Source organism: Haliotis asinina, chromosome 5 (genome assembly GCF_037392515.1).
Source record: "Haliotis asinina isolate JCU_RB_2024 chromosome 5, JCU_Hal_asi_v2, whole genome shotgun sequence".
Taxonomy (NCBI): Eukaryota; Metazoa; Mollusca; class Gastropoda; order Lepetellida; family Haliotidae; genus Haliotis; species Haliotis asinina.
Genome location: NC_090284.1, coordinates 38,829,837 through 38,849,729, shown reverse-complemented (window position 1 = coordinate 38,849,729; position 19,893 = coordinate 38,829,837). Strand labels below are relative to the sequence as shown.

Sequence of the window (19,893 nt, the reverse complement as noted above, 5' to 3'; positions counted from 1 at the left end):
AAAATATTATCTGTGTCGTGAAAGGAACAATTTAGACTAGTTTAACAAATGTCAGGAAATAGATTTTTTACCAATGATTTTGTATTGGGCAGTTTTTGTTTTGTTTTGTTTTGTTTTGTTTTGTTTTGTTTTGTTTTTGTTTTTGTTTTTTTTGTTTTTTGTTTTTTTTGGGGGGGTTGTTTTGTTTTGGTTTTTTTTGTATTTTGTTTGGGGGGAGAGATTTTTTGTTGTTGTACGACCGGTTCCCAATGCCATGTAGCACTGTCATGTCTTCAGACAAACCAGCCCCGAGTAGCATAGTACATTCAGCTATGAAATAATAAGATGTATCTCCAAGAAGCACAAGACATTTAGGCACGACATAATGAAACTTATCTCTGAGTAACATAGTGCATTTAGCCACAACACATAAATTTAGCCATAAGATAATTAAACCTATCTCCGAGTAGCATAGTATAGTTAGCCACGACATAATTAAACTCATCTCTTTGGAGTGAAAACACTAGGATGAAACAACAAGGGTTTGTGGATTTCAATACAAAGCCCAAGTTTCAAATAATAAACAGAACTGATGGAGTGATTTCTTCTACCCTTACCCATGTTTTATATAATGCATCAGTTGCTAGAGGGGATTCCTCGAACATGATTGAAGTTTAATGTAATGAATACAACTTACGGAGTGGTTACCTCGACCCTGACTCACGTTTTATATAATGTACATACTTCTGACGGAGTGCTTTTAGCTCGGCCCTAGCTCACGTTTTATATAATGTACACAGCTGGCGAAATGGTTACCTCGATGCTAGCTCACGTTTTACATACTGTATACAATTGACGGAATGGTTGCCTCGACCTTGGATCACGTTTTATATAATGTATATACATCTGACGGAGTGCTTTTAACTCGGCCCTAGCTCACGTTTTATATAATGTATACAGCTGACGAAATGGTTACCTCGATGCTAGCTCACGTTTTACATACTGTATACAGTTGACGGAATGGTTGCCTCGACCTTGGATCACGTTTTATATAATGTATATACATCTGACGGAGTGCTTTTAACTCGGCCCTAGCTCACGTTTTATATAATGTATACAGCTGACGGATTGGCAACCTCGACCCTAGCTCATGTTTTGTATAATGTATACAGTTGACGGGTTGGCAACCTCGACTTTAGCTCACGTTTTGTATAATGCATACAACTGACGGAGAGGTTAATTCGTCCCTGGCTCATGTTTTATGTAATGCATACAATTGATAGTGGAGCAGCGACGATGTTTTCACACTGCTCAATTGATACGGCGATGATGCACGGCATCTAACCTAGGAGCGGTTATGGTACTTGAACCGTATCATCTCCATCTGGCCACTGGCCATAGGACGGGGCAGGAAGCGCAGTAGTGAACCACTACAGTCTTGTCTCATGACTCGGACGTCACAAATCTGTCACAAGAGTCATCATGTACCTGATGAACTTTTAAGCGTAATTTACCGGAAATGATGACGAATATCGTGGATCCTGTTTTGATAAACAGTAGTCGTCGGAAAACATCATGTTTATCAGTAGCGTTCGCAAGAACTATCCATGAAAGCAACAGAGAGCAATAACTGTCCGAGAAACCGGATTATATTGCCAACTACACAATATTTGAGGATAACAAATGTTTAAAAAATCGGTTTTGGAACGTCAACACAATATTTCGTCAGTGGAAATTTGAGAAACATAAAAACTGTATTTCTGGTAAAATGTCGGATGTGTTATCTCGTTTAACTTAAAAACTGGACAACACAGTCCATGTCAAACGCTGTTTGTCCAACGCGGTAAACATATCCTAAACCTTGAAGCTTAACAAGTACTGAAACCATATCAAATGTCGTTTATACCGACATGTGGTTGTGTGTTTCCACTAAAACAGGAAGAGCAACAGAAAAACTGGACGATTCCGACTTGTTTACGCAGCATGTTTAAAACTGTTTCTTATCATACAGAACGATTGAATGATGAAATTTAATAATCTGTTTAAACATATTTTATTCAATTTTGTCCGAAATTTGTTCATATGATCAGTGTGAAATAGACTCTGTGATTGAATTACGTTGACTGTCCTTTTCTTAAAGGTTCAGACAAAAATGGATACTAGTTCACGACTTAAACTGTTAGTTCATAGTTTCAGATATCAAAATGACGGTAACCAGAGACCATATAATAGATGGTCTCTTAGTTAAGCGACAACGATTTGGCATTTCACTATGCAATTATTGTAAAACATAATCTCATGTCACGAAACATTGTGCTTGAACCGGAACTAGTAGAGGCCACTCACAAGAAGATCATCTGCCCAGGTCTTGGGAGGACGGCTGACCAATTACCGTTTACCAACACACATGGCGTGACGAGAAACGCCATTGTTGTGCCATTACCACTTGTCAACAATTCCTTCAATTCCACGCTCAAGCCATACAGCGCCAGGACTGACGACACAGGGTCATGTGACCATCTGCCGTGTGCACCCACGACTCCATTGATTGGTCATAGACAAGCACGCAAGTCTTATAAAGTCCCCTCTCCAAGTTTAACGTGTTTTCGTTAGTAACAGTCTTGACTGTACATATACCCCTTCCGTGCTGGAACCATTCTGAATATACTACAATGAAGTCTCAAATAACCATCTATGTGCGCGTGATGGTTCTGACAATATGTTTCAGTTTCTTTGTCGCAAAGGGTAAGTAACTTGTAGTTTATGTTTTATTATTTACACAATCGTATGAGGCTGATTTCTGACATTAAATGATTTTTGTCGTCTGTTGTGTAAATGCATGTTTGGTTCGGCATATAATTTCGATTCGATTCTATGATAAGGTCACATTTGTATACAATAACATTTTTGATGAAATGAATCATCTTGATGTGGATGAGCGCTATGTGTAATGTTTTGTATGTTTTCTTACGTATCGTATGAAAAAGCAAAATTGTATGATGCAGGTACACATGCTTCTGTTCAGCGAGTTATAGGCATATTCGTTTTTCGCGAATAGTCAGACTGGTTAGCCCTTTGAACTGACGCACTATTTTTCTTTCTACAACATATGTCCTCATAAACAAACTTTTCTACAAACTCGATTGTCTGTAAGGTCGGTATGTTCACTTTGTATAAACAAGTCGAATTATATTCGCATGAATTCCATTGGATATTACCGTTCATAGAAGATATTTGCTGATTTGAACTTGATAACAATGTCTTTGACAGATTGATATGACCAAGAGAACATGATGCAAGAAGACTATAATTGTTAGTGATCACTTGTCTGGTCATTTTTATTCAATAATAGTGTTACATATTGGTGAAAGCAGTTTCGGAATATATGTCACCCAAGGTTCACTTGCATTCTGGCACGTTTCACTGAGCTTATGTTAGAGGTAAAGGTGAAATATAATCACACCATCTAACTAGCGTTGATTGTTGTTCTGATGCCGCTACAACCAGCCACAAACAATGCGAATGTTGTAGTTATACTATCCAAATGTGTGAACCATGCATACTATGATACATATTTCGCTTATCACGCAGAAGACCCGGGTTTGATTCCCCACATGGTAGTAGTATGTGGGAAGCCCATTTCTGGTGTCCCGTGACGTCATATTGCTGGAATATTTTCAAAAGTGGCGTACGACTAACTCACTCACTCATACATATTGGAAATATCCATAATAAGGAGTTATTTATTGATAATCCAGAAACGTGCCTTCAACTGTGGATTTGGCACACTGAGTTGCACCAGTAATTTAAGTGAGTTTCCGGATGAAAACACCTCTAGTATGATATGTTCTGTACTGATCGAGGACGGTCAGGTAGCCGAGTGGTCAAAGCGGTCGCCCGTCCCGGGTTCGATTCCCTATTTTGAGTACAATACACAAAGCCCACTTATGCTGATCGATAAAGGAAGCATTTGAATAAATTAATTATATTGAAAACGAATAGGACAGGGCAGTTAATATGGGCGAATACCATATGATTCTCACCTGACGCATTCCGGTAAATTCAGCCGTGGTGAATTATCCGGTGTGCTTGATGCGCGCTCTTTTGTGAAAATGTGACTCTGTGGTGTCACGTAATCACAATCTCATGCGCCTCATCACCAACGTGTTTGCGGAAATGTTCAACATGATCGTGCAAATGGTATGCTCCAGGCAGGCCAGTCTACTGTGGCTGTAGCAGGTGTGATGAGATGCAGTAGATGGACAATTCACAAGCTGAGAACACCTGTGCATGATCGAATACAACATACGATCGCCCCAGGTCAGGACGGCCACGTGTGACGTCATATTTGGAGCATAATCAAATTCGGTAACGTCATTTTGAGCCGTTTCCAACACAAGCAAGCTGTAATGAACGACTACGTCGGGCGCAATAGCACCCGCAGATGGACAAATATGTGTTCACGGGAGTTTTGCAGTCAATGAGACATCGATGCCTTAATACGAATGCAAGAGATGCGCGGTACTGAACAAGTTCCAATACTGATAGCTAGGCCATGGAAAATAGACAAGGTGACTATACCGTAATATTTTGGTTTTGTGGGGTGAGGATGGGGGATGAGGGATAATCCTTACTCCTGTCTGAGTGTATGCTGCATACGTACGCTTCAGGCATAAACATGTGTCTGAGCGAAAAAAATTCTCGATTTAGCATATTTTCAATCCGAACAGAATTTTCAGTTCATATGCATAAGGGAAGAGGCGGAAAGGCATGCGCCTTGCCTGTATGTTTAAGTCCAGAATTTACGTGAATGGTATCAGTCAGGTAATCAGGTATTTTGCATATTGTTTTCTCTATAAACTTCAGATGACAATTAGTTTCATTTTTAATATTCACCCTAAACGTTTGAAGACAGATGTGTAACTACTATGAGCTCAGGTCTTATAAAAATATGCCCATGGATCAAGGAATGAAGTGTTTCCTAGCGTTTTCAATGCAGGATAAAGGTGTACGATGTTGAACAATGAAAAGCTTTGCACTTGACCCATTTCCCATAATGCTAATACTCAAACAGATCCTTGAGTTTTGTGTCAAAATCTCATGGTATTAATTCCACTTGTCTGAGCCACTTTCTGTGACTACACAGAAAGTCTCTTTTTGATTTTTTTAAGGATTATGATTAATCTTTGAACAGAGATTTGCTGGGCCCAAGGACATCTTTCTTTGTACAGTTTTATGGGGTTTTAAAATAAGTACAAATGAGGAACTGCTGGCGGATTTTATACTTAAGCCCAGAAGTTGATTCGTCATCACTAGGAAGGCCTACAAACTTTTCAATGTATATTTTCTTTCCTCAGTTAGCAACGACGTAAAGTTGTGATAGTTTGGTCCATGTTTGAATTCATAACGAAGGGGCTTATCGTCAACAGCAGAGACGTCAACTGTGACCGAGAGATTTGATTGGCTGGATGGGTGGTTTCTGGTTGCTCCGTCTTTAACGCAGCAGTATTCCTCTGTAATATTCCCGCTGTGTGGCGGCGCTCTGTAAATAATCGAGTCTGGACCAGACAATTGGGAGATCAACAGCATCATCATCGAATTATGCACTTGTGGCAACCAAGTCTGTGAGCCAAGTTACCCGATCCCATCTGTCGCCTCTTTACGACGATCATGGGTTGCTAAAGACCAATTCCAACCCATGTCCCTACAAGCTGGGAAGCACCGTGATTTATAGAATAAGCTGCATTGAGCACGCTCTGCCACAGGGTCTTTGACCTGACCACTGTAGCTCAACTGGAGTTCGCACTGGAACACGATATTGTTTTTAAATAATGTGGAACATTCTGAGAAACTGGAAATTATCCGATAATCTTTCATAGATTTAAAACGCTAATGCCCCACTTTTTTTTATAAATTTCAAACTCAAAACGGGTCGTTTATGATTTGGTGGTGACTGTTTCAGGTTTTATTCTCTGCGCTGCTTGGATCTTCTCGGGCTGCCAACTGAGTCAATAAACATAAAAAAAACCTGCCAATGTATTTCATTTCATGACTATAACACAACCGATGAGTCCAGCGATTTGGGCATGCTTCGGTTTATAATGTCAACTGTATTTAGGGCAATAACATGGATGATATATGTGTTGAATATCCTAACCTTTCTGCAAAGGCTAAAGTGCTTTTCAGAAATGCTGACAGACACAATCCGAGGCATTTCTGCTGTTGCCAAACCCCTGCTTGACGACTTGTGGCGATGGCTAGGTGTGTCTATAATTCTACTACGAATATAATTCTACTACGTATTGTTCTCAGATGTCAAAAAGTAGATAGATGAAATATCTACTTGATTCGTTTGAATAAAACACTTTCCAGATTACTTAAACCTCTTTGCTTAAATTAGACTAGATTGTACAAATTCGACTATATAAGGAGTATGTGCCTATGATAATAAATGACTGTCAAAAGCGAGCGTATCCTGTATCGTCAGTGTACTCTGTGTGCAAACATGGTTAGTCGTGTTTTCATTTTTGTTATCGATCAAAAATATTTTATGTGGGTAGAGTTCAACTCGTCTCGCAATTAGGCGGTGAATTATCTATATGCATCGATAGTGACACCGCTTACATACTATCATATGAATAAGTATGCAGTCCACTGGCTTTTGAGACCTCTTACACACATATGCTCGACATCTAGAGAAGTCGAGGAACCTGAAGTTTCAGTTTGGATAGGATGTATAGCGGTAACAAGCGTTTCAGACAACATCTTACTATCACCACACCAGCATTTATCTTTATCACCACCCCTAATGGGATGCACGTACACAACGAAGTAACGCTATACAAGTGCACAGGTGACAATCATTCTGCATCACACGGTTGATAGTGTTCGTTTTCAGTCGTTTTTTTTAAAATGAAAATCGTACACATGCAAATTTCACGTCATACACAAATCATCCTTCAAGAGCGATTGATGTACAGGTGGTTCCGATTGACTGATATCTCCCAATTTTTCAATCGTGAATAAAACATAATATTCCCCTCATTTCTAGTATATAATCTTTAGCCGAGGCTAACCCTCAATACAACACTTTTCATTATAGGTGGCAGTTAAACTGGATACTTGTGTCCCACTGGTTATTTATAACATGGCTTTTTTCTACACACTTGTGCATGCTCAAAGCGCTAACACATTATTATTCCGAATGAACCAAGCTGGCTGTGAGGCGTTAGAAAGTTATTAGTCACATGACTTTCTGTTGGATTAACAGAGGCAATTTTGAACAAACCCACTTGCCTAAGGTGTAACCACATGTGGCACATGCGCTTCGTTATGGGGCGGGAACGAAGTCCTAGAAACTCTCATAAGTCAAACTGCCAAACACGGCCACCCATCCAGTGACTGTCCGCAATCAACGTTGCTTGTTTTGTGACCTGATCTCTATGCACAGGACAACACGCTAGTAGTCTGTTTAACCTTCGCTCTATGGCCTACACGTTGTGATCGGTTTAAAATGCAGATGAGGAATTAAGTGTCCCAAGTGCCATTGAAGAGATACGTATCACAGGAAGTAATTGCTACCACTAGTTAGTAGGAATGTCACAGTCTGCGTAGTCTAGTAAGGGGATGATGTTTCACACGTACATCGTCAGCAGTCATCTTACGACCGCCTGTAATGAAAAGGTCAGGTCAGAAGGCAGACATTGTAATGTGAGCATTTATCCAGTCCGTTCTGTGGAAAATTGTGAAGTGATTTATTGATGTCATTGAAATGGCCTGTGCTGTCTTTAACGAAGCCTATTTAATGATGTAATGGTAATGCAATATATACTTTGATGACGTGGTGGCTATGAATGCTAATCATCACCAGGATAAACTGACAGACCTGATAAGGCGGTCTGTAAATATCTAGCATATTAGGTAAACCATCAATAGTGGCTCCACAGTGAGATGAACAGTCTATGGTCATGTATACTGAACAAAACTTGAAACTCTACAATTTCTATTCCTATTTCCGCTGTTTTGAACTGCGCAGGGTGCGTGAAACATGCTCTTTTGTGAGAATGTGTCCCTTATGAATTGCATGTCCCTACCTACGAGGGGATGTCAATAAGTTTTGAGCCTTGAGCATTTTTCATACCCATGTGTCACAGCCTATGGTACGACATTGAACCTTGGGGTGTAGCTGATGTGATATATACGTTTTGGTATCCTACTCTCAGAAGTTATTGAACAGCTCACATTGACAGAAAGAGACCCCCTCACGGCAGTGAAAATGAATAAAATTGAGTATAGAGCAGAAATTAAGTTTTTAGTTCTTGAAGGAAACTCGGCGAAGAACACTGGAGAAAGTCTTTCAGCAGTTTATGGGAAGTCTTCCCCTTCATCTGCTACCATCAAACGATGGGTCAATGAAATGATGGTAGAGAGAGTCTTGAAGATGACCCCCGTCCAGGTCGCCCAACAACAAGCACTAGTCAGGAAAACATTGACAGCGTGCATAGATTTGTGCTGGAAAATCGTCGAATCACACTCCACGAGTTAGAGGAGACCACAGGCATTTCACACGGATCCATCGAGACAATTCTTCATGAACATCTCGTCATGTCTAAGGTGTGCGCAAGATGGGTGCCAAGAATGCTTACAGATGAAATGAAGCAAACAAGGGTCACCATAAGCAACTCCATGCTAACCAGATACAACAAGAATCCAGAAGATTTTCACTTTAGGCTAGTAACCTGTGATGAAACCTGGATCCACCACTATGATCCGGAGAGCAAACAAGAATCCATGGAATGGAAACATGTCACTTCTCCCAGGACCAAAAAGTTCAAAGCCTCCAGATCAGTGCAAAAGGTAATGGCGACAGTCTTTTGGGATAGCAAAGTCGTCATCCACATAGATTACTTACCAAAAGGGAGAACAATAAATTGGGAATATTACGCTAACTTGTTGAGGCAAGTGCGACAGTCAATCAAGGAGAAGCGCCGGGGCAAGATCAGACGTGGTATTCTACTACATCAAGACAATGCTCCAGTACACACCTCTCGCGTTGCAGCCGCTGCTGTCCAGGAATGCGGGTACGAAATCTTGCCGCATCCCTCCTACTCTCCAGACCTGGCACCAAGTGATTACCGTCTGTTCCCAAATCTGAAGAAACGCTTGCGTGGTCGTAGATTTCAGGATGATATTGAGCTTATTGCTGCTACTGAGGCTTGGTTTGAGAACCAAAATGGCGCCTTCTACAGAGATGGCATCAGCGCCTGGCAGAAAAGATGGAACAAGTGTCTTGACTCACAAGGGGACTATGTTGAAAATGAATGTGGTTCATACCAATATTTTGTGTTTTTCTATGCAGGCTCAAAACTTATTGACATCGCCTCGTACAAGCACGTGTGCTGGTGACTTTGCTGGTGATTAGAAGAACAGGTTAACGATCCTTTAGAGATGAACAAATCCCATGTCGTGCCTTATAAATGTTGAACGTGAATACGGTATGCTACAGGCTGGACAGTCCACTGTGGCTTTTGCACGTGTGTGTTAAATGGACACGACAAGTGATAGATCAGGCAGGCAAACACGGCGACGTCAGTTGAGCAATCTTCGACCAACCGGTGACGCACTTTTAAGGGGGTGCGTAACTGCCCAAGTTATACGAAACCGCCCACCTTCCTGGCCATCATCCCTGGTTGGACAGAATCTGTTGCAGGTGAACCGTAATGAACGTCTACACCCTGCACAATTTGACTTGTCCAATACGGGTATTGACGTCGTTGAGAAGCATGGCCTAACGTCAGCCCCATCAAACACGTATGGGGTGCTCTTGGAAGACCTCTTCGTATCTTGAGACGTCAACTCCAGAATGTTCAAGAGCTGGGCGCCATGTTGGTATAGCAATGGCGTAGGTTGCCTAATGCCGTCTTCCCAGGCTTTAAACAGTCAGTTTTCCGTTGTCTGGCTCTTTTGAGTGGGAGAAGGGGCATAGGCGGCTCTGAACAACCACTTGACGAATGTTCTGCACAATAACAGGGAGGCACTGTACAATACCATGCCTTGAACGCATACCACGATGCGAATGAACTGTATCGTACCACGTTACGAGTGTACAGTACCATAACTGCACTGTACTATACCACGATAGCTATGCATTGTTCATTGACATCCTAAAACGTGCTGTATCATACCGCGCAAGAAAGGCCATGATTCAGAGATGGGCCGGAAACTGCAGCAATAATGCGCTTAGCCTTACCTCGATAGGAATGCCAGCCTTAACATAACAGTGAGTGAGTGAGTGAGTTTAGTTTTACGCCGCAGTCAGCAATATTCCAACTATATGGCGGCGGTCTGTAAATAATCGAGTCTGGACCAGACAATCCAGTGATCAACAACATGGTCATCGATCTTCGCAATTGGGAACCGATGACATGTGTCAACCAAGTCAGCGAGCCTGACCACACGATCCCGTTAGTCGCCTCTTACGACAAGCGTAGTCGCATTTTATGGCAAACATGGGTTGCTGAAGGCCTATTCTACACCGGGACCTTCACTGGTCCTTAACACTACAGGAATGCCATCACAGTACGGTGTGTTGTACCTGTTCAAGAAAGCGAGGATCGTTGGTTGTATTGCCCAAGTCTCCTCAATAATAATCCTTGCCAAGCCGATGTATACAGGTGTTCTTGAACTTTACCCAAGAAGTCAACCTTCAGATTAGGGCTTCCCTTCTTGACAATGATTAGTATCGTAAAAGAATGGGCCCTCTGGAATTGAATATGAAACAATGCACTAAGAAGGGACTTGCTATTGAAAGGTTGATTACCTCAGCAGAGCTTCACTGTAATCGGAACGGCGATCAGTAAATGCAATATAGAATGCAAACTGATCCGCTAACAGGGCGAATAATGACATGGGACTGACGAGTATGTAAAGTACTACTTGTAGATCATCTTCATTATCATCATTATCAACAACATCGTCTTAAGGTCTGTTGTAGTATGGCTTGTGAAAGGGTTGAGAATGCGGGTGAAATGAACACATGCAGTTTCAGTCACCATACAAATAATGCCGATTTATTTTCTGGGTGAGTGAGTGAATATGGTTTAACACCGCTTTTAGCAACATTCCAGTAATATCACGGCAACACCAGAAATGGGCTTCTTGCATTGGACCCATGAGAGGATTCGAACTCGGGTCTTCGGCGTGACGAGCGAAGGCTTTTACCACTAGTTGACACATACCCCGCCGCCCTCTTTTCTGGAATTGTGATATTGGTAGTAGTAGTAGTAGTAGTAGTAGTAGTAGTAGTAGCAGTAGTAGTAGTTGTAGTAGTAGTACTTGTTGTTGTTGTAGCGAGTTGGCTGCTTGCTTAACGCCGCGCTCAGCAATATTCTCTCAATATGACGGGAATATGTGATTGATCGAGTCTGGACCAAACAATCCAGTAATCAAAATAATGAGTATCGATCTAGAAAAATAGGATACGATGACATGTGTCAACCAAGTCAGCGATCCTGACCACACCATTCCGTATGTCGTGTCCTACGACAAGCATACGTTACTGACCCGGACCTTCACTGTCAGTAGTCGCAGTGGCTGTGATAGTTTTCAAAAATCAACGAAACAACTTATTCCATCTTTCTCTCCCCAGTGTCCGCCATATACTGTGTACAGTGCAGCAGTGAGACCAACCCATACTGCCAGGTGCCCGACATGATTGACCCCATGCCTTGCCCAGCTGGTGACGACTACTGTGTGACCACTGTTGTCTTCATGGGGAACTTGATAAGTGGAGGTGAGCAGCCGTTTTTATACATTATGGAGTACGCAAATATGTGTGTAAATGTATGAGTGGATATAACGTCACGTTATGCAAAACTACAGTTAATATAACAGCATGAACGAATCTGGGACAAACCCAAAAACTACGTGAACGGTGACAAGCAGGTACCAGCGTGTCTGGGATTCGAATCCACGGCCACTGACGTCTGGCAAGGGACACAGCGCAAGTTGGGGAACTTGATAAGTGGAGGTGAGCAGCCGATTTTTTATGCATTATGGACTTAATATGTGTGTAAATGTCTGAGTGGATACAACGTCACGTTATACAAAACCACAGTTAATATAATAGCGTGAACGAATTTGGGACAAACCCACAAACACGTGAACGGTGACAAGCAGATACAAACGTGTCTGGGATTCGAATCCACGGTCACGGACGTCTGGCATGGAACGCAACACAAAGCATATGCCCTTTTTCAGGCGATTTGGCTACGACCCCGCGTGGAGTAAAAATGGAGATCGGCATTTCACAACAAAACATATCGTAAACAACGACGGAACTAATATCCGAAATCCGGACTAAATGGAATGCAGTGGAAAACGAATAGTGGAGACACAGTAATGATCCATTAAGTGGATTTAAAGGGAAACAAAACTAGTAGTTGTCCGGCCGCACATTCACCGGATATCATTTTGCGTCAGCGACTCGCTGCGTTCCGGATCAATGGGGTAGGGCCTCGTTGACAACTAGGGTAATCTCTTTATGCCTACCAAAACATTTCACCCTGCAAACCTGCACATGTGTGTAAATATGTATGTTCAGTTATTTACTTCAGAATAGAGCAATTAGGGATATTTTTGCAAGTATGATGTTCTGTTATTGAACGTTTAGCAATAACAACCATATCTTTGCGCCTATTAGAAACAACAGACTTTATGCAAATGATATTTTAGGCACTACAGAAGTTCGCGGACTACAGATCTAATATATTCCACTAGAAGATGGCAGATAATTAAAGCAGCCCTGTTTTAAGTCTTTCCCATGTACAGATACCTGACGAAGGAGTATGTGTTCCAGCCACACGTTGAGCCAAGTGATCTAACGCTTATCAGGCACTTCTCTGAACCCTTCGGTAACAACAGTTACAACAGCAGCGGACCCGAAATTACAAATGTAATATATGTATTATCTGGGATTACACTTTTCTAGTAACGCACAGATTCTAGTACTTTTGTTTGTGTCATGCCCGATCGCCACTGAGGACCTTGGCTTCAAAATGTCCCGCACTAAAAAGAGCCGGAAGATCAATGGCTATAAATAACATATGTCCCATCTGACATTGAAGACACCGAAGTGAAACGACTATGCAGAAATAAAGGAATGTGGGACGCTTCCAGTTACAATGAATATTTAGTCTTCCATGATATATTCCAACCAAAAGGCTATTGCAGTAATCTAGTCCTAGTGGAAGAGGCGACAGAACATGTAAGATGTCCTCAAATAATTGAACATTTTCTTTCTTGTACGTCAACAAAGTTAAATTTTGTAAAACTTCATGACTTTTATGTCATCATTGATCCTAAAAACGTTAAAGCATGATGGTCATTATATGCTGTGTTCCCATGTCGGCAATCTAAGAGGACTCGAGGCTGTTAAGATGTCACAATGACACGTTGGCCATCTAACCCCAAAGCCTTGCCCAGATAACAAAGCGTCTGTGCGTGGCTACTGTATACTACAGTAGATGCCATCTTCGTGGGAGGGTCTATTTCGGGCAGTCCTGCTTTCAAGTCCCTGTCAGTTGCTGTCTTCAAATACCATATGGTTATTGTAGAGTAACGGTTTGCTCTTGAGTATATTAAGACGCATTCGAAACCATCCTGTGTATCCACGAGCATGTATGGCTGAACTAAATTATCAAACTTCAAACTTTGTTCATCAAACTTTGTTAGCTATTGTCGTCACCCACACAGTACAAGTGAATTGTGTTAAAGTTCGACACATGTAGAACGCGTAAATTCTAGCATTACCTGTGAAATAAACTGCTTATCAATGCAAAAGGTGGTCTTACTAGAAGATTGAACCGTACACACAGATGGATATGGATTGTAGCAAATCGTAAGACATTAAAAACTGTACATTAAATCATGTGTGAATCCGGTAAACAAATTTAAACTTCCAGTGTGGAATCCTACTGATAAGTCATATATTGTTTTCACTGGGTAGTAAACTAAATCGTTTTCAACAATATATTGACATGATCAAGTCTGAACTCATAGCAGTATTTATAACGTCTACCAAATAACATTATAGTTATTATACTCTTCAAACAAAGTAGGGGAACTGTACTTTCAAAGTACGATTGTCGAAAGTGGGAGATATATGGGACTGAATCAATGTTGATACAATAATAAGGGTTTTTTTCCAGAATGCATTCCCACCTGGATTTCATTTAAAGCAAAGCTGTTTGTTCTGTTATCCCCGTTGTTAATTGACTGGAGTATGACATGAAATATTCAGGTTTACATTTTTCAGTCAGCAGTGTGTGATTTGACCCTGAAAACCCTGACCTTGCACATATGCAAGAAACTTATCGGAAAAATGGTCAACAGTTATTTATCGACCTGCCTGAAAAACGTCAAGATTCATAATGACTCCCCATGCACGTGTAGGAGGCTCTCACGTTGTGCACATGCTTCCCATGCATTGTGTTGGCGTGTGGTGATAACGTGAAATGATACTGCATACACAAGATGGATGTCACTGTAACATTCCTCAGTGGGTTTTCTTTCTACCAGACTTCAAAGTTCAGTTTCCTCTACATTTTTAAGAGTAAATTTTAAGATAATGTAAGATCCCCACTGAGTGGTAAGGGTTTGTATCAATTCAGGCTTGAAATATTCCTCGCACCAAATTCGCTCATAGTCTCATGTGTTACACGTTGGGTTCGGAAGAAATTATATCAGAAAATCATGAAATCATCTCTTTTGTTCGGGCAAGGCATTTTCGAAATACACGCCTGTTTAGAAGGCTAGCCTAACAAGCTCGTTCCTTATCATCTATAGAAACGTTTCAAATACGCCTATAAAACTGAAGTACTCGTGTTATAATAGCAACAACACCGTGCGTTATCTCTAAGCAAGAGGTACCTCGGTGGGTGTTCATTTATAAGATCTGGTATGTACTTAATATCTTCAAATAGCTCAAATAGTTGTCTTTATGGTGCACGTCTTAGACCTGTACCCATGGTGGTGCCTATTAGGTACGCCATGGTCTGGAAAAGACTATTCGAAGCAGCGTTAATCTCTCTACTAATTCAGTGTTACATATTCCGTATTTGTTTGGGAATCCTGAATTATCTAATTCTGTTTTACACCACTTTTGAAAATAGATTGGAAAAGGGTCGTTGTCGAGTCAACACGTTACGACTTCGTTTCAGCGAAATATATACAACTAATGCACCGAGCTAACTCTGTTGTCTCTCCCACATTAAGTTTCATAAACGCCGTTGTCTACTGTCCAAAATAGTTAAAATTGATGTCTATCAAATATCAACTCCTCCACAGGTCTCAATACCACGTATGTAGGGGTTGTTTGTATCCATTGGACTAATGGACCCTATCAGTCTTTCGCAACATTTGATAGTTGTGTTATTTGAGTTAGACAGTGCCGTTATTACTTGGGATCATGAAAAGTGAGGTAATGTCTTTGCCCCGGCGTCAACGTCAACCAAATGTGACTCCACGCGACATCATCTGTAATGCTATCGCAGCGTGATGTCATTAAATGCAATTCCGATTCCGAAAATTGACAATTCTCTATTATGTATGTCTTTAGTTCCCGATATGGAGTGTCGGGAAAATATGGGACGCAAAGTATTTTAGTTAATTTTGGCACATTGGTATTAATACACGTGCCTCAGTAAAGACTTCAGCTACACCATTCATCATTTCATTTCATGTTGCCATACACTTTTATATCGTTCTTGATAGAAAAGCAAAGAATGGATAGTAAGGCTTTTAGTTTTTAAATTTCATGATATTTTTTATATTTTTTATTTACTTGATTTTTTATTCATTTATTCCTTTTCTGCTATTTACATAGTATTCTAAACTGGACTCAAACTATATCCATCCAGCTCTAGTGTTTTGTGACTCCGTCTCACAACTTTTGATGCTTGAGTGTTCTCTTTCCAGGCAGATGTCAGAGCGTTATTATCAGGGGAACATCATTCAACTGTTTAGTTAAGAGGACTTTAAGCAATTATAATTAAAAGCATTAATGGCAAAATTAATGTTCGATGTAGTTCCTTATCTCATGTGTCATATGCCCCTGCAGTATACCCGGCAACACTTGCCTTTCCTTTGCATGTGTTAATGATTAATGGATACGATCACCGCTTTATGAATACCTGGTATCATCACCACTGAATTTAAAACACGTTCTTGTAATAATGAAAATTGTTTTGTCGCATTTATCTCAAAGACTCCGCAGATATATAGACGTTGTAATGTCAATCCTTCAACAAATTATCAGGGCATGATGATTAAATTATTTTATTTCTAGAATTTCCAAATACGTAAACAACTCACTGTCAACACTGTAACAGCTACATTACGTCAACTATTTAACAGCTAGATTGGGACGCGTCTGCAAGACAGACAACTTATCCCATCCACCCATCATTGTATTCGGCCCTTAAAAGCATTGTAGACCCGTGAAGACCCGGTGTATCTTCAGCACCCCATGCTTGTCGTAAGATACGATTAAAGGTATCAGGTGGTCAGACTCGCTGACTTTGACGGCACATGTTATCGTATCCCTATTGCGTAAACTGATGCTCATGCTGTTGGTCACTGGATTGTCAGGTCTAGACTCTATTATTTACAGACCATTGGATATTGTTGACTGAGGCGTTAACCAAAATCAAACAAAAAGCATTGCAGAAAATATTTAGCTGCTGTTGTACAAAGAAACCATAACGCTACGATTATGGTCGTCGTCTAAAGATATGAGAGTTCCAATCATCCTATCGCTAAGATCGCTTTGTATAACGGCACTTTGAGCAGTAAAAGCAGGTTTTTCTATTAGCTTTATTGTTTTATTACCTTCCCCGATGAAATTTTGGACGACGGGGTAGCCTAGTGGTTAATGCGTTCGATCGTCACGTCGAAGACCCGGGTTCGAATCCCCACATGGGTGCAATGTATGAAGCCCATGTCTGGTGTCTCCCGCCGTGATATCGCTGGATTAAAGCTGTTACAACAATGCTCACTCTATAATGAAAATTATTTATTTTCAGATCGCATTTTGAAAAGAGGTTGCAGTGCTAGCCATTCCTCCGGCTGTATACAGAACAATCAGTATCTCACCTGCCACATCCCTTGCCGACAGAACGGTTGCAACGCCAACGTCAGCCTTCTCAGGTAACAACTTCAACGACGATGGAAAAAAATGTCCTATCACTGTATCGCATGCCATATTGGATAATGGTTTGAATACGTCAACGATTCGAGCCGACTTGGCACAGCTAATCTGTGACTGGGCGTCGGTGCCATCTCGATTTCTGTCAGGACGAGAAGACAATGACATTTGTTTTCATTTTGTCATCAAACAGGATCTGATGGAGTGCTTAGGGCGTTAAACAACCAATACGTTAGATGTGTCAATTTGTCAAAGCGCGATTTACTACCCTTTTCATGGCATGTCGAGAGAAGTTTCTTGTTTCGATAGTTGTAAGATATTTGTAACTATGTAATCAGTTCCGTGACAACTTAAAGCTGTGTACGTTACAAGGGCTCTGATATGTATATAGATCGATGTGCAATGATCTGTGGCAGAAAACCGGGCATCACTCAACATGCGAAATGCATTTAAATATTATTTCATGTGAATAAAGTCCCATTGTAAGTGTACCCCTTGTTGTTGAATTATTAAACTGCAGCAAAATATCTCAATGAGCGTGCGCCTAAGTCAGAATCAGTACACAGAGGTCTTACAGAATGGCTTCATTCTAAAACGCGATTTTAAACCGAACTGCACCTCAAAATGCTGTTAACGCTAAGTGCTCGCCAACCCCCCGTGTAGATCTGGGGGCATATTTGGTCCACCAACCCGTTTGCCGTGGGTTGCGGCCCTGTGTCGGTGGAGGAGGGGGTCCTGGTGGTTGAGGGTAACAGGGGCTTAGAACCGTGTTCCTGTTGCTCAACACACCACTTTGGCCCTGACTTCACCTACACGGGTGGCAGAACTGGCCCGGTTCTATTAATCGGCTGGTCACGCCAAACCCTGTGCATGGTGACTATATTTGCACATTTACACTATATTTGGGTCTTGGACATTTTGATCACTTATTGATAACTTTAAACTGCCTAGAGTCCTATGCCAGAAGGCGGTGGCTCATGGGCCAATCTGTCAATATTGACCTCCAAATTCAATATGTGCCCAATTACTTAAAAGCTTGTCATGAGCAGAACCACCCTTGTACTTTATTTGGTCTGCAAATATTACTACTTGTGTCACTGTTGCTGGAGTATAGCATCCCTGTATCTCTGGTGTCGGCATCCTGGAGATCCGGGGCTATTTGACATCATCCTCGTTGACACTCCGTGGTGGGTGGGGAGCAGGGATGCTGAATTCTTTTCCTTTCATTATGGCAACCCCACAAGCTGGTTCATTTCGCTATGAAAGGATGACCTAGATCATCCAACTGAAACAAATCCGTCAAACGTGGATTCCTGGCCTAGATTCTTAGTGATTGAAGCTTCTGACTTTCTACCCATTAAACTAAACCCATTTGCTGTTTCCAAAGCTATCCATGGTATATGCGGTGAAGTTAAAAATGTCACTCGTCTCCGTAGTGGTTCACTTCTGGTAGAGTGTGCATGGAGACAGCAATCGTTTAATCCCTTATCTATTGAAACATTTGCTAATGTTGAGGTTGTTGTATCCGTGCACAAAACTCTCAATTCCTGTCGTGGTATCATACGAGACAGGGCTCGTTCTCTCTCTGACGTGTCAGAGGAGGACATAGCTGCAGAACTTGAAGACCAGACTGTTAAAACGTTTCACTATTAAAAAGGATGGCAAAACAACAAATACAAGTACTTATGTTCTAACCTTTGCTAGATCATCCCTACCACAGTCGATCAAAGCAGGTTATTATAACATCGGGGTGGATGTGTATGTCCCTAATCCGCTCCGGTGTTACAAACGTCAACGCTTAGGACATGGTTCTCACTCTTGTCGTAATTCTGTGATATGTCATCGTTGTGGTGACCACCATGAAAATACAGATTGTGAAAATAACAGTTACTACAAATGTGCTAACTGTGATGGCTCACATCCTGCCTCATCCAGGTCCTGTCCTATGTTTCAACGGGAATCCAACATTATGAAAATTAAATGTGAAAAAAAATATTTCTTACCTCGAAACCAAGAACCAGTCGTCATTTGCCTCAAATATCACTTATTCTGCTGTAGTCGCTCGCTCTGTTGCGTTGTCCTCCACTTTATGTCAGACTGACTTAACGTGGGTCACGTCAGCACAACCGGTGCCTTTAATCTCAAAACCTGCTTCCCCAGTTAGTCACTCTACGTCAGGGTCTCAGACTGAAATTCTTCCTGAGACATCACAAGAATCTACGTTAAAATCAGATATTTCACAACCAGTAAAGGATCAATCTAAAAAGAAGAAAGGAAAAAAATTGAATAGAACCCACCCTACTCTCACTTCAACTTCAGAGGTTCTTCTGCAAAATGCATTTGGGCCTCTCGATATGGAGGTCACTGAGTCATCCCAAGACAGGCAGAGGGGCATATCCTCCTCACATGCACGTGAACGTTCGCCAATTGAGCCACCATGACTCAAATGTCCACTTAAATGCAGTGGAATTGCAGAGGATCGCAGCATAACTTAAATGAGCTTCACTTATTGATACAAGATTTTAAGCCGTCAGCGCTATGTGTGCAAGAGACATACCTAAAAGATACAGATTTCCTTTAATTTGAGACGGTATAGTGATTACCATTCTTATTCTCCACCTGGGAATAGAGCGACAGGGCCGCTTCCATGTTAGTACGAGAGGATATCATTTACAGCCCTGTCATTCTTACTACTAATCTTCAGGCTGTAG

At 41.3% G+C, this 19,893-nt stretch overlaps 1 protein-coding gene across 1 annotated transcript; it reads left to right on the top strand.

The window, feature by feature from the left end:
• The first annotated feature begins 2,500 nt into the window (after positions 1–2,500).
• On the top strand, positions 2,501–17,607 carry LOC137284285 (U-scoloptoxin(05)-Er3a-like). Its single transcript, XM_067816039.1, has 3 exons — positions 2,501–2,724; positions 11,627–11,770; positions 17,061–17,607. Exons 1-3 carry the CDS (start codon positions 2,652–2,654, stop codon positions 17,186–17,188), a joined length of 345 nt encoding a protein of 114 aa, XP_067672140.1. The 5' UTR covers positions 2,501–2,651; the 3' UTR covers positions 17,189–17,607.
• Positions 17,608–19,893: the final 2,286 nt, after the last annotated feature.